The sequence below is a fragment of the Danio aesculapii genome, chromosome 5 (genome assembly GCF_903798145.1).
Source record: "Danio aesculapii chromosome 5, fDanAes4.1, whole genome shotgun sequence".
In the NCBI taxonomy this organism is placed as follows: domain Eukaryota; kingdom Metazoa; phylum Chordata; class Actinopteri; order Cypriniformes; family Danionidae; genus Danio; species Danio aesculapii.
In genome coordinates this window covers 7910935-7928036 of record NC_079439.1, presented here as the reverse complement: position 1 = coordinate 7928036, position 17102 = coordinate 7910935, and the positions used below count along the sequence as shown (strand labels likewise).

The 17102-nt window shown below is 34.0% G+C and overlaps 1 protein-coding gene across 1 annotated transcript in view; it reads right to left on the bottom strand.

Annotated features, from left to right (window-relative positions):
- LOC130229905 (netrin receptor UNC5C-like) overlaps window positions 1-17102 on the bottom strand; it is a 279294-nt gene that overhangs the window by 32301 nt on the left and 229891 nt on the right. Inside the window, exon 5 of the mRNA XM_056458925.1 lies at window positions 6085-6265. Coding sequence (XP_056314900.1) covers window positions 6085-6265 — 181 coding nt within the window. The remainder of the gene's footprint in view (window positions 1-6084; window positions 6266-17102) is intronic.

The window sequence follows — 17102 nt, the reverse complement described above, 5'->3', positions numbered from 1 at the left end:
ACTGACAAGCTTTGCACAGTAAATATGCTCACATATTACAAGTGAGAGATTTTTTGAATGAAGGGTGCATTATTTGATTTTAAAATAAATAAAGCAAACACTCACTACCTACTATCTATGATCATTTATTAAACATTTAAATTAAAACACACATTGCCTAAAACCAACAAAAAAGTAAAAATAACTTGCACTTCACTTTTGGAAACAAAATCAATATTTTTCAATGTTTTTCATATTTAAAGTAGAAAATGAGCAGTATATTTTCTAAAAAAAAATTACTCTTGTATATTCTGTAAATAATATTTTAAACAGTGCATTTCGTGCATCTTCTGTAAACAAATATTGTAATGTAAATAATTTTAACGTAATGGAAAATAAGCTGTCTCGAGGCATCTCTGGCACAGCTTCCAATCATGGTCAATGTAGTACAAAGGATCAAGAATAGGTCCATCATCCTACTTGACCAGACACCAGATGTGGCTGCAAAGTGGCAGTAGAAGTATAAATCAGCCTTAAAATAAAAGTTTTAACAGAGCGGAATCACGTAGCTCCACATGTGGTAGGGAAAGTTATAAAAAAAAAAATTGACCTGGAAAATTTAGATTGATTCTAGAATGTTCTGAATGTCGATTTCGAATACTTTTCGATTAACCGCCCAGCCCTACTGACACATATCACTGTTTGTTCAATTTAAATTATTCAACCTGAAAAATATTTTTGAAAATGTTTAAAATAAGCAAAACAAACACTATTTTCTTATTTATGATTGAATCCAACAAAGAAACAGATTTTCCAGCATTTTGTGGGACATTTGTCTGATTTTTGAGGCAGAAAATCACTGATTTTGTTGTTTTGAATTTTCTTAAAATTTGCAACAAATATTCTTGTGTTGTTTTGTTGGAAAAAAAATATTCACACTGCAAAAAATGTAATGACAAGTCTAGACAACAAGCATTTTTACGCTGTTTTAACTTACTTTAATGAGGTTATCAGGGTTCAACAAAGTTCTGTAAGTTATACAAATCACTTAATATTTTTTAGTCTTTTTGATGCAAGTTAAAATGACTAGAAAAGTTCATTTGATTCAACTAAAAGAATTAAGGCAGCAATATTTCTTAATAGTGCACAGAGACAAATGTGACTATCTTTTTTTAAATACTTTAATATATAGTCCAACATGGTAGTGATTGGTAATCAGCCCAAAAATCCTGATCGTAGCACCTCTACTTTACATTCAGCACTGGCTTAAGACTTTTGCACAATATATAATCAATCAGTCTCTTTATTAAAAACAATCAGAAAATATTAGAAACATGTTCAGAAAACAACAACAGCACAACCTTTCCTTTTCAAGAGTCCTTGTTTATTTTTTCTTTCCTTGACACCAAGCACAGCTTGAACTGTTTTGTTCTAATTGTCCTGACATTTTCTGAAATAATGTGCTGTGTAATATCAGGCTTCTTTTAGCACTTTCCAGAGTTCTACTTTAGAGCATCATATCTTTAGGTTTATCTTTCTTTTCTGTCCAGGAGATCTCATACAGCCTTTACAATATTCAGGTCTGGACACTGTGCAGGCGATTTCATGACGGTCAGCATTTCATCAGCTGTTTTTTCTCCAAATAGGATTTCACTGCATTTTGCGGATCGTTATCATGCTGAAAATAAAAACCATCACCACTGAAGTTCTTTCCAGAAGGAATAGCATAATTGAGTAAAACCTATCTGAACTTTTCAACATTTCACTTTTCACATTTCCATCAGTTCAGACAACAGCACAGGAAAAAATGCAGCTTAAACCAGGACAGACTCTCTCCAACATGATCTTACTTACATCTTAAACCATTCAACCAAAATTCAAACTCTAACCTAACCATACTCCTATGCTAACAAACCATACAGAAATTGAAAGATCATTTATTCACCATGTATAAATCTAAATTAATAAAAAAACTGACAAAACAACAGTGTTTGGGAGGTTACTTTGGAAATGTAATAGATTACAGATTACAAATCACCATATTTAAAATGTAATAAGTAGTGTACTTTTCAATTACTTCATAAAAGTAAAAGAAACTGATTACATCTGATAACTTTTTGATTACTTTTAAGTTTAAATCATTTTCAAGCATTTATAGCAAACTTGAATTAAAATTATATTAATTTAATTTTAAAGTACAGCCACTACAAAACCAGACCTTATAACAAAAAATTGTTCAGTTCAATTATTTACAGTAAATAATATGCTGGACTAAACAAAAACAAATTATAGTTTATAACAGCAAAAACAAAAAATCCAATAAAACCAGATGTTACACATTTAAAATACTTTAGTAACTTATAGCAAAGGGAAATTTTAGGAATAAGCACTATATTATATATATTTACAGCTCTTCATTAATAAACTACACTACATAATGTAGTATTATTAGTAACTATCATGAACTAATAGTAATTACCATAGTATACTTCAGCCTTTACTACAGTAAACTATATATATATATTAGGGGTGGGTGGTACACCGGTGTCATAGTCATCACCGGTGTGACATTGCGCCACGACATGGATTTTCTAATACCGTCAATACCGTAATAAATCAATTATGTGCCTTGAACGGCTGCATTTACATCTATAATAGCTAATTCTAAATAATAAGGCATTCAATTTTCTTCAAACGTTCAGTTGTGGTCTGAATACATGTCCTTATACTACAGGGCTCGAAATTGCAACCATTTTGGTCGCATGAGCGCCCGAAATGTAATCTATGCGCCCTCATAATATATTTGGGAGCATTTGTGTGTCTGAATATAATGGTTGTAGTGTAATCTGATTTGATTTTCTCTAAAAACTTGCTGAATCGCTCTACCCTGCAGCTGTATTGGTTCATATTAGCTGTCAGTCACTCAACGCTTCCCGCTGTCAGATAACAGGGAGCTTTTGTTACTGCAGGAAATGCAAACGGCTGAAGAGTGAAAAGTGCACAGGTTTGCAAACCTCACCAAAAGTTATAATAATAATAATAATGGCGCAGATGACAGCGATCATGACATGAGGTAAATGTTGATCCGCCAGCTGAGATCAATCGAGTGTTTTCGGAGAAGGTGCCCGAATCTCGATGCGTTGCATTCACCGCGTGTTCAGCGCAAATGTCCGCTAAATATAAAATCTAACACTCTACACATCATCGCCAAAGAAACTCACCTTTACTAAGTTTACACTGAAACTACAGCTCATAACAAAGAGCGGAATTGCGCTGGTGGTCATCGCGAGAATCCTGCTCTGTCTGCTCATAAATTGGTGCGGCTGACTCGCCTGCTTTATTCCACCAACACAGAGAAATGAAGATCAGCTCATAACGAGACTGAGCATTTACAATGACCCAAACCAAAACTTTTAAAGACTGATAGAAGTGAGACTTCCTTTTGTCCGTTCTTCCTTGAGATGTATATTATTTTGCTATTGAAAGTAATACCATGATATTATACCGTCACCGTTCAAAAGATGAAAAATACCGTGATATTAATTTTAGGTCATATCGCCCACCCCTAATATGTATGTATGTATGTATATATATATATATATATATATATATATATATATATATATATATATATATATATATATATATACATACACACACCTCCTCTTCCTCAGTCATTTAGTAATTGGTTGGCAACGTCACTGACCAGAGTGAGAGGTGGCAGTAACACACCAAAAAGTTTGTTGTCGACCACCGAAAAACAGGAAGAAAAAAAAAAAAAAAGGTCATTCACCATCATATGGATTTACTCAAATAGCTTAGAATGACCAAGAGGCTACACTCTGTTGTTGTTTGGGAAACAGGCACTAGGTGCCGCTAGTGTCACGCGGTAGCCATTTCGGAATGAAAATTCCAATAGAACAACAGCATATTATAAGTCTGTAAAATAAACAATTAAAAGTGCTGATGATTGTCATAGTAAGTGTTGTATTTCAGGTTGTATGTCAGCTTTAATGTCCTTTCAAATAAACAAATAAATAAAGCAGCTGCTTGCCATCTTGACAGCAATGAGATCCAATGTACGGCCGATCGCTTTCACTCCAAAATGGTGGAATCGCGGGGCTGTTGCTGGGCGCTGTTGTTTCAATGGCACATTCTATTGAGTGTTCTGTTTTAAATATTTCCCAAATGATGTTTAACAGAGCAAGGGCATTTTCACAGTATTTCCTATAGTATTTTTTCTCCTGGAGAAAGTCTGATTTGTTTTATTTCGGCTAGAATAAAAGCAGTTTTTACTTTTTTTAATGATTTTTACATTTCCAGCAATGAAATGCATTTTTATCACTCGCCATGGTGCCAGCTCTCAGACTGCTTGTAGTAGCCTAATGCTTTCACAACAGAAAGGGATTAACGTAACTGGTAGACGTGGTGCGCCGCAATCAAACCGGAAAGCCAATCAAAAGCAGCAGAATAGCACCGCTTTATTAAATGGCCATAGCAGAAGGCATTGTGCATATCAAAAACAGTCAAAGCAACATACTAATATTATTCAACATATCTCAGATTTTGAGAACATTTGTAGATGCAACCCCATTTGTAATCCTTAACATTTTCATTTGTAACTAATTTAGTTACAATTTTTTTTTTCTCAGTAACTGCCACAAAGTATTTTTACTTTTATTTTGTAATTAAATTAAGTAACGCTGTTACATGTAATTAGTTACTCCCCAACACTGCAAAACAATTAAACTTCTGACTGGTTTTGTGGTAAAGGGTTGGCCTAAGGGTTGGGCACAGCCCTATATACAGTTGAAGTCAGAATTATTAGCCCCCTGTTTATTTTTTCCCCCAATTTCTGGTAACGGAGAGAAGATTTCTTCAACACATTTCTAAACATAATAGTTTTAATAATTAATTTCTAATAACTGATTTATTTTATCTGTCATGATGACAGTAAATAATATTTGACTAGATATTTTTCAAGACACTTCTATACAGCTTAAAGTGACATTTAAAGGCTTAACTAGGTTAATTAGGTTAACTAGGCAGGTTAGGGTAATTAGACAAATTATTGTATAAAGATGGTTTGTTCTGTAGACCAGGGGTAGGGAACCTATGGCTCGGGAGCCACATGTGGCTCTTTGACCAAAAATATGTGGCTCTCCAGCTGTCTCTCTTCAATAATATTATAAAGTAAACAATTATAACTCTCTATAACAGTGTTTCCCAACCCTGTTCCTGATGGCACACCAACAGTACACATTTTCAACCTCTCCCTAATCAAACACACCTGAATCAACTTATAACATCAGAAGAGACTCCAAACACCTGAAGTTAATGGGTCAGAAAAGGGAGACATCCAAAATATGTACTGTTGGTGTGCCTCCAGGAACAGGGTTGGGAAACACTGCTCTAGAAATCAGTTTTCTATTGAAAATACAATTACAATTCCCTTTATATTGTATTTTTTACAGCAAAATGTATAAGAACTCAGTTTACAATAAAAGGAAGTTTCAACCAATTTACATGTGTGGCACTGTGGTTTAACTTGAATCGTGACACCAATAAAGGGCAAGCAACTTTGATTTCTATGGTAACCTCACGCATGTAAATTCAAACAACATTCATGAGTGGCAATGGCAAAAAGGAAAAAAATCTTTAAATTGTCCTTTGTTAATACATTGTGATGTGTGTGCATGGACATAAATAAAGGTTTTGTTTATAAATAAATAAAGGTTTTGTTATATGCCCCCCCCCCCCCCCCGCAATGGCTCTTTAAAAAAATGCATTTGATAAAAAAAATAAATCAGAAATGGCTCTTTGCAGAAAAAAGGATCCCGACCCCTGCTGTAGACTATCGAAAAAAATATATATAGCTCAATGGGGCTATCAATTTTGACTTTAAAATGGATCTTAAAAAATTTCAAACTGCTTTTATACAAGGCGAAATAAAACAAATAAGACTTTCTCCAAAAGAAAAAATATTATCTGACATACTGTGAAAATTTCCTCGCTCTGTTCAACATCATTTGGGAAATATTTTTCATAGAGGGGCTAATAATTCCGACTTCAACTGTATGTATATGTACGCAACCAAACACTCACCATAGACGATGACTGTTGCTGTGGTGCTGCGTCTCTTAGCGACGATGTTCTTAGCAACGCAGGTGTAGTTTGCAGTGTCAGACAGTCGAGCCTGTTTAATGATCAGGTTATGATCGATGGTGATGTAGAAATTGCGATCGTCCGCAGGATCAATAATCTCCTCGTTCTTCAGCCATTCCACCTGCGATTAAACAGAAGCAGAGAAGGGAATCAAGACATTAGTGCAATCTATAAAATCACCAGGGCATCCTCATGCAATCCCTGCCCTGCAAAACAGTCAAATTATCAAACGTTTTAATTAGCTTCAAAGCGACTCCTCGGGGCAAGTGACTCAGAGCCGCAGCAATCTGGAAAAACCATACAGCAAACGCTTTATAAAGAGAACATTGTGGAGACATTAGGAGGAAACTGCAAGCAGGTTAGAGACTTGCAGGATATTTTCAGACACGGTGTTTAGATGTAAAAGTCGTGGCTTGCTAATACTGAGATTCAGGAGATGGAAAATAAGGTTACTGAACAACACTTAGATAAAGAGTTTGGCCAAAAATTTAAAGAAATCAGCCATCATTTTATCATTCCAGCGCCATAAGTATATACAGTTGTAGTCTGAATAATTATTCCCCCTGAATTACTAGTCCTTTCTTTATTTTTTCCCCAATTTCTGTGTAATGGAGAGAAGATTTCTTCAACACATTTCTAAAGATAATAGTTTTAATAACTCATTTCTAATAACCGATTTATTTTATCTTTGCCATGATGACAGTAAATAATATTTGACTAGATATTTTTCAAGACACTTCTATACAGCTTAAAGTGACATTTAAAGGCTTAACTAGGTTAATTAGGTTAACTAGGCAGGTTAGGGTAATTAGGCAAGTTATTGTATAATGATGGTTTGTTCTGTTTTATTAAAAACTAACAAATAAGACTTTTTATTAGAAGAAAAAATATTATCAGAGATACTGTAAAAATTTCCTTGCTCTGTTAAACATCATTTGGGAAATATTTAAAAAACAAAAAAAATTAAAAGGGGGGCACATATAATATATATATATGTGATGCGTGATGCTATTATGTCAATATGGACCGAAATCTCTGAGGAATATTTCCAGTATCTTGTTGAATCTATGCCACGAAGGATTAAGTCAGTTCTGAAGGCAAAAGTGGGTCCAACCTGGTACTTGTAAGATGTACCTAATAAAGTGGCCGCTAAGTATATGTGTGTGTGTGTGTATATATATATATATATATATATATATATATATATATATATATATATATATATATATATATATATATATATATATATATATATATATATATATATATATATATATATATATTGTTCCCATATTGACATGATAGCATCACTCAGTTGCTGCAGATTTGTCAGCTGCACATTCATGATGTGAATCTCCTGTTCCACCACATCCCAAAGATGCTCTATTGGATTGAGCTCTGGTGACTGTGGAGGCCATTTGAGTACAGTGAACTCATTGTCATGTTCAAGAAACCAGTCTGAGATGATTCACGCTTTATGACATGGCGCGTTATCCTGCTGGAAGTATCCATCAGAAGATGGGTACACTGTGGTCATAAAGGGATGGACATGGTCAGCAACAATACTCAGGTAGGCTGTGGCGTTGACACAATGCTCAACTGGTACTAATGAGTCAAAAGTGTGTCAAGAAAATATCCCCCATACCATTACACCCCCACCACCAGCCTGAACCGTTTTTACAAGGCAGGATGGATCCATGCTTTTATGTTGTTGATGCCAAATTCTGCCCCTACCATCCGAACGTGGCAGCAGAAATCGAGACTCATCAGACCAGGGAAAATTTTTCCAATCTTCTATTGTCCAATTTTGGTGAGCCTGTGCAAATTGTAGCCTCAGTTTCCTGTTTTTAGCTGACAGGAGTGGCACCCGGTGTGGTCCTCTGCTGCTGTAACCCATCTGCCTCAAGGTTGGACGTGTTGTGCGTCCAGTAGATCAGCCGTTTCTGAAATACTTGGACCAGTTCGTCTGGCACCAACAACAATCACTTAAATCACTTAAAAAAAGTCACTTAAATCCCCTTTCTTCCCCATTCTGATTCTGGTTTGAACTGCAGCAGATCGTCTTGACCATGTCTACATGCCTAAATGCATTGAATTGCTGCCATGTGATTGGCTGATTAGAAATTTGCATTAACAAGGAGTTGGACAGGTGTACCTAATAAAGTGGCCGGTGAGTGTATACAGTTGGGGTAAGAGTTATTAGAAAACCCTGTTGAATTTAATTTCTTTTTTTTCAACATTACTAAACAATAGTTTTAATAACTTTTCTAATAACTGATTTCTTTTATCTTTGTCATGATGACAGTAAATATTATGTTACTAGATACTTTTTCAAGATACTAGTATTCAGCTCAAAGTGACATTTAAAGGCTTTAATAGATTAATTATGTTAACTTGGCAGGTTATGGTACAGTAATTAGGCAAGTCATTGTATAACAGTAGATTTGAATGATGGTGGAAAAAAATTTATAAAAAAAAGATATAAATTGATAAGTACTAAGTATTTTTGGTCCAGCACTGTGTGTCACCAAATGATTCTTGTTCTAAATATGCCTGACATGATTTTTTATTTATTTTTTTGCTATATAAACCTCTTTTCATCTCTGACCCATATATGCTATAATTCCACGCTATACCTGTATGTCATCTTCAACAAATAATTGCTTCTGGGATTGCTTCATCTATGAAAGATGGATGTAATATGTGGCCAAAATGAGCTTTCTTACAGGGCCACATCATTACACTGCCTACAGTTTGAAACAGCCAAGTCAATGATGCTTTAAAATGCTGCCTAGTTAGGCAGCTCACTAGGTTTCACAATTCTCCACATACAGAAATCGAGTCATCAAGGCAAATGATACAATAAATGTGCATAGATGTGTGTGTGTGTGTGTGTGTGTGTGTGTGTGTGTGTGCGCATGAGTAAATGTGTTTGAGTGTGTGTGTGTGTGTGTGTGTGTGTGTATGCCTGGTATTCATTGCATTGTGGGGACCAAAATACACTTAAAAATGTGATTGTTATTGGTTGTTCAAACTACTTATTTAAAATGAGCTGAAAAAACACAACTCTTGAAATATTTTTGGTACAACTTAATTGTTCTATGTTCAATCCATTTAAATTTGTTAAGTTACTTAATCGATTTGTGTTGGGATAGCATGAATGGGATGCTGCATTTTTTACAGTGTATGTACATGAGTGTGTTTCAGTATGTGTATGCTTTGCGTGTGTGTGGTCCTAGTATTTATAACATTGTGGGAACCAAATGTCCCCACAAGTATAGAAATACCAATATTACTCGAGCTTGTGTGGACATTTACCTCTTTTTCTTGGTCTTTTTTTTATTATTAGGATCCAAATTTGAGTTAAAAAACCCAACAGTTGGGTTAAACATTAAATGTATTGGGTCTAGAGGCCAGAGGTTGGGTCTGTTCATATTTTATATACTTTTACAATTTTTAAAAAGTATATAAAATAACATTTATTTAATCTATTTGACTAAAAAAAAAAGATTTCTAATTAGTTTAACTCGATGCACTAAGATAATGAATATTAAAAGGTCAAATATTAATTACAAAAAAAAAATCTTTCACTTAATTCTAAGACACTACTGACTAAGCTTACATGGACATCTGTAATCTAGTTATTTGCCCTAATAGACAATACTATAATTAAGGTGTTTACGTTAAGAGCTTTAATGTAAGAGTTTCCTGTAATTTTGGGTGACTTTAACTGCAGTTCGGCACTTTTACATTCTTCATTTGAACACTTCATTCATGCCCCCGTGACAAATTGGGGTATTAGACGCAAATAAGGAGTAAGGACTGGTGAGAGTGTTATGGAATTTAATAACGCACACTGTATGGAAAGAAAAAAAACGTCTGCATTTCGTAATGTGTGTGTGTGCGCGCGGTCCTTTAATGACAGCTGCGTGTTTGGATTTTGTCGGAAAATATGGCAAAAAGTCCAACATGATGGTAATAGTTTGATTGCGGTGTTTAATTTAATAATGCCAGTAATAAATGCATACTCCACATGTCTTAAGTCATCTCCACATGTCTTAAGTCAAGCCATTTCTGTTTAGATCAGTTATGACTTTAGTCAGATTAAGGTCATCCAAAATAAATAAATAAATAAATAAATAAATCGCTGTTTGGAGCTTATGTAGGCCTACAGTTTAAAATTCATGTTTAACTGAACAAACAGTTAGTGAACACAATTACATCCTATTAAACATCATTTATTTTCATCACCAATTATCATAGTAGATCAGTTTCTCAAGCAGTTTGTGATGCATTTTGGAAACAGGAGATGAGCCCCTGGTCTAACGCGCCACCTGGCTTGAGAAACCTGTTCTCAAAGACTTACTTTTAGTCATTATTTGGGTAGTACACTGTAAGAGGCTAAATTATTATATGCATTTGTTTACATGACAAAACATGTATTTTTGACTCAAGAAGGTCCATACTGGCTCCAAAGGCAGATACTGATAAGATCAGGGCCTGGTGTGTGGACTTTGGGGGTTTTACGATGTGGTCACATGTTGATTGGTCAGTTTGAATGTCTCAGCATTTGGGCTTTAGTCACATGGTCAAGAAAGATACAAAATAGGTGGTAAAACGCTGCTCTGCCTCTTTTCTTTTCCTGGCCTGTCTTTCCTGGTCTGCTTTCCTCCTCTGGTCCTCTCCACCTCTGAATCTTCTCTGACTCTACTGTAGTCAGGCTCACTTCTGGGCCTGCTCTCTTTGTCTCTCTCTCCCTCCCCCTGTGTCTCTCCTTCTACCTGTGGTAACTTTAGTTTTACATTTAAGCTGGGTACAATTTATATCATATGTTTTATCATTTCATATTTGATTATTTTTTACAGTTATTTTGTAACTAATTCAGTTGTAACCATAGAGAATTATTGTCATTAAATCATCTCATTTTCAAGTATTTGTGAGTTACTTTTGATTTAACATCAACACTTAACTGTTCCATATTGCAATACAATACAATCACATAATATCAACGCTCTCCCACATTTATAGCTATTAATAGTGCCCATTCAGCAGAACTACAGTTCGAACCGCTGTGGTTTTAAAACCCAATTCTACAACACATATTCTGAATGCCGTCGGCAGAGTTCAAATGAGCCATTTTAATCTAGATTAATTCCAAGATTAGAGTGAGACTAATCTAGATTTAAAAAATTAATCAATGCCCTGTGTATGTATATATATATATATATATATATATATATATATATATATATATATATATATATATATATATATATATATATAATTTCTTTATATGAAATTGTTAATAAATGCTAAATAAATAATAATTGTAATAATAAAAAATAAATAAATACATTAATAAATAATGCTACAATAACCCTGATACTATGAAATGAAATACTTATACTACAAGCTAAAGATAATATACTATGTGTGTGTAATCTTGGTATTCATAACATTGTGGGGACCAAATGTCCCCACAAGTTTATAAATACCAGTAATGTCCGAGCTTGTGTGGACATTTACTTTTTTTTTGGTCTCCATGAGGAAAATGGCTCATAAATCACACAGAATGAGGAATTTTGAAAAATTGTTAGGGCAGAATATAGAGTATGTACAGTAGAAATGGCATTACAGCTCTGGGAAGACTCTATAAAACATGAAAACCCAAATGTGTGTATGCATGAATAAGTGTGTGTGCGTGTGTGTGTGTTTGTGTAAATGTGTCGCAGCGGTGAACCTGGAGTCTGCTGCGAGCTCGTCTCGAGGGAATCGGGTAAAAATATCACCCTCTCATTGGCTCAGCAGGGGGGAAAACTCAGCCAATCAGCTGCTTTCGCTCTCCAGCTGTGGCGAAAACACTTCCCTATGCATTTTATCTCATTACATCTAGCAAAGGTAACCCGAGTCTCAGCTGTCAAACTCAGATTACTGTATTCGCTCGTATTGTCACCTTAACAGGCATCCTTCTGCAATGGCATGATAGGGAGCTCCTTACATGCTCGAAAAAATGTTGTGTTATTATACCCAAATTTGGGTTAAATATGGACAAACCCAGCAGCTGAGATGAAGCTGGATATCAAATTTAATTTAAAAAAATAACCCAGAGGTTGGGTCTGTGCTTATTTCACATATTTTTTCAAATTTCAAAGTTAAATTTGTATTTATTTAATCTATTTGACTAAGAAAAAATGATTTCATTTTCAAATTAGTTTAACTTATACTAAGCTAATGAATGCTAAAATGAAAAATAATAAATACAACAACAAAAATAATTATAAAAACCATGGAGAAAAAAATTCCTATAATTTGTAAAATAATAATATTTATTCTGAAATAATACGGTTTCTTTTTAATGGGTTAAAGTAAAAAAAAGACTGTTGAAATCAAAAAGAAATACACTATTTCTTTCAGTTTTATACTATTCCAGAGCCATGTGCACCCACTGACAGGTAAAATCTGCTGCTCTTTTTTTTTTAAGTTCAAAGCAAACTTGAATGTCAAATCATTTAGACATGTATATAAAATAGCCTATGTAATATATTGACATCATACAATTGATAAAATATACAGCAAATGAGAAATAAATGACAGAAAAGGAATGTCCGTAGTATATGTGTGTATGTCCTGGTCCAGTTACACTGAAAAAATGTTGCATGCAAAACTGTTGCAAACAATTTATTTGTGTTGAATTTAAGCAAATAAATTAAATTTAACAATGTTCAACTTAATTTGTTTGTTTAAATTCAGCCCAAATAAATTGTTTACAACCACTTAACATAAAAAAATTGAGTAAATCCAAGGAATCATCTTTGAATATTTTTTTTCAGTGTAGGGGGATGAGCGTTGGGCTAATAACCCACCTCGTAATAACTAGATTTTACGAATCGCCAACATGCTGCGGCTAAACATCAACTTTTGATATAAACGGTGCTGGGAGTAAGTTGTTAATTAACCATAACTATATATTTTGCAGCCAGTTTAGATGTCCTTTTGTCCTCTCCAGGTATATAGTAAAGTTTTCTGAGTTGTTTAGATTAAAGAATGAATTATTTTATGTTTCTCTCACTCTTGCAACTGTGTGCGCGATCAGCTGCGAAGCCAAGCGAAAGACTTAAATAAAAAGGTAATGCAAAAATGCATAATGACAGCTTTACAATTTTAGGAGCTTTAGGAAACACTGGCCCTGTGATTTTTTTAAGTCCCAAAAAGGTGCAGGTCTCTGCAGAGCAAGTGAGATTACCTGTGGGAGTGTTGACAGGTCACACACAACAAGATGGGTAAACAAGAGAAGATTTTCTAATACTAAATCCATCGCGGATATTTGGTTATATTGGGCAGATATAATAACGTCTAAAAGGATAATAACAATAGTAAAAGATATTGTGTCACTAAATATAGTTGAGCGGCCATTAATATAGTAGGGCAGCCCAGCCAAGTAAAGCCTATGTGTGGAAAACACTGTATATATGTATATAAAGTTGAAGTCAGAATTATTAGCCCCCCTTTGATTTTTTTTTTTTTCTTTTTCAAATATTTCCCAACTGATGAAGTATTTTCTTTGTTTTTTCTTCTGGAGAAAGTCTTTTTATTTTGGCAAGAATAAAAGCAGTTTTCAAATTTTTTAAACCCATTTTACGGTCAAAATTATTAGCCCCCTTTAAGCTATATATTTTTTTCAAGAGTCTACAGCAGTGGTCCTCAAACTGGGGGTCACGACCCCTGCAGTTGACACAAAATAATTTCAAGGGGTCGCGAGAGTCATGTAAAAATTGTGTAATTTTCAGTGATTAAAAAAATCTTTAAAAAAATATATATTTTTAAGAATTACAAGTAATAGCTAACAAACAAATATTGTCAGATTTTTTTTTAAGATATTACTGATTTTTAAAAAAGTGAATCAAACATCATAACTGAGCAGTGACTAACTCGCTAGTTATCACTTTAGCACGCATCTGCATCTTGAAAACCGCAACTGCAGAGATGGATACATTTGTAATTCGAAGATCTAAAAATGTTGAGGAAAGTGTGGACAGTTTGTCCGAGTCATCAGAACCATCTACTTTGACTAAGTATAAGAGCAATACCCCATCAGACCAAAGATGGAAACATCAGAAACATCGGGACGAATTCATAAAGTATGTATACACTTGCTCTAATGTCAACAGTACCCATTTAAAGGCAAGCCAAAATTAATTTAATGTATAGTAATTATAGTTAAAATATAGTGAACGATTTAAAAGAAGTTATTTTTAATGTGTGTTTAGGCTTTGGTAGTGGGGGGGGGGGGGGTCGCGAGTTCTTGACAAGCTTAAATTGGGAGTCGCTGGCTTAAAAGTTCGAGAACCACTGGTTTACAGAACAAACATCTTTATACAATAACTTGCCTAATTACCCTATGCTGTCTAGTTAACCTAGTTAAGCATTTAAATGTCACTTTAAGCTGTATAGAAGTGTCTTGAAAAATATCTAGTCAAGTTATTTTTTTATTTAGTTATTTACTGTCATCATGGCAAAGATAAAATAAATCAGTTATTAGAAATGAGTTATTAAAACTATTATGTTTATAAATGTGTTGAAAAAAATCTTCTCCCCGTTAAACCGAAATTGGGGTAAAAAAACAGGGGGGTTAATAATTCTGACTTCAACTGTGTGTGTATATATATATATATATATATATATATATATATATATATATATATATATATATATATATATATATATATATATATATATATATATATATATATATATATATATATATATATATATATATATATATATAAATATATAAATATAAATATATATACACACACACACACACATACACATTCATTGACACAATTCTAACATTTTTGGCTCTATACACCAACCCAATGGATTTGAAATTTAACTGCAGACTGTCAGTTTTAATTTGAGGGTATTTACATGCAAATCAGGTGAGCGCTGTAGGATCTACAACAGTTTGCATATATTATGTTACGTGAAATAATACAAAATCTATATTATAAAAAATATATTATTATGAATAAATATATATTTGAAAAAACATTTTATTTTAGCTAGTTGTCAAGGAAGTAATTCTCATGTTCAATTAGTTTAACTTTATATACTAAAATAATGAATACAAAAACATGTTAAATGTGCTAAATGTAAGAATGGCTGTTTTTATTTTGGTTCTTTTAACCCGCCCACTGCCACTTTAGCCAATTATATTTGCCTTGGTGGAAAACAGCATATTAGATTCATTCAATCAGGAAGGCTCTCAAATCGTGCCCCAAAAAATGAGATTCAGTTCCACATTAGGTTATAATAGTAAACATTAGGTGAGCAGATTACATATCCCCGTGTCCTAACAACATGCTATGTGATGAGATTTGCAGTGATAACCAATTTGGCTGTTTGCACCAGAAGAAGCACCACAGAAATTTAAATACAGCCATTCAGAAGCACAGAATAGTGCGCTCACTGCACTCCCACAAAATGGTAAGGTATACAATCTAATAAATACATATTAAACCTCTTTAAGAATATTAAATTTAGATGCTGAATCACTGATATGTGTTGGACTAATTCACAATTCTGAAGCTCATTTTCAAATGGTTTATTTTATTTTCAAGATCTGAGGTGAACTATCTGCTGCTGCTTTCAGTAGTATGGTGATAAATGTAATGTGAAATGGCATTCAAACACACATTGTTAGCATTTAACACTGAATAAAGCACATGAGGTGTACCTGAGGTAAACCTGTCAGTTTTCTGTTGTTCAGCTGCAAGAAATAAAAGCAGTTTCTAATATATAAATTTCAGGTGTTGGTAAGGACAAAAACTCCTTTTAATATGGAAAACATTCCTTCGATCATATGCCGTTGCTTTTATTTAGAATACGATTTAAATTAGCCCTAAATCAGCCTTTAGGCTCTATAGTCAGGCACACTCCTGTTGACGTCATCAATCTGGCAACCTGCGCCTGCGTGTGTTTTGAACCAGGAGTGCAATACCTAGTTCAAACACTGGGTGTCAATCTTACGTACTGCACCTTTAAATAAAAATAAAAACAAAGTGAGAATTGGTACTTAAATTTACCAAATAGTTTTCTTAAGCAGGAAATATTACAATACATATATTATTTCTAAACCCCAGACCAATTTCTGAAAAATCAAATGACACTGAAGAGTTTTTAAAAGAAAAGTGTATACATCTTGAAATATATTTAAAGAGAAAGTAAAACGCCACCCTCTCATTGGCCCAGCAGGAGGCAAACTAAGCCAATCAGCTGCTCTCGCTCTCCAGCTGTGACAAAACGCACACTTCTTCATTCTATCTTATTATATCTAGCAAAAGAGAAACCCAAATCCCAGCTGTCAAACTAAAGCCTCACATTACTGTATTCCTCCTATTGTCACCTCAACACAACGGTATTACAGGAAAACGAGTGGTTCGACGGTCCCACATGTTTAGGCTTATAGAAACACACACACACTCTCCTGAATGTGAGAGTTGTTCTCCATGTGCTGGTATTGTCTTCCCGCTGTGCTTGTTAGAGAGCATATTGTTGAAGAAAACACCTGTTTCAGAGACTCATCTACAACTCGCCTGAGCCACGCTCGCAAAACAGCAGTAATGTAAAACATGAGAGGGAAGTGGAAATAACACACACGGGGAAACATTTATGAGTGAAATATTCCAGATACAATACTATATATAGACCACTATCAGAATGGAAGTGAATAGGTGTTGTTTTTTAGAAGGTGTGGTAACACTTTACAATATGGGACATCCATTTATAGGGGACCTATTAGACCCCTTTTTCAGTGGTGTAGAGTAACAAATTGCAAATACTCAAACTACTTTGAGTAGTTAATTGTAATTTACCAAGTAGTTTTAAAAACGTGTACTTTTACTTTCCCTTGAGTACATTTTTTGTGCTGTTATGGTACTTTTACTCCACTACTTTCC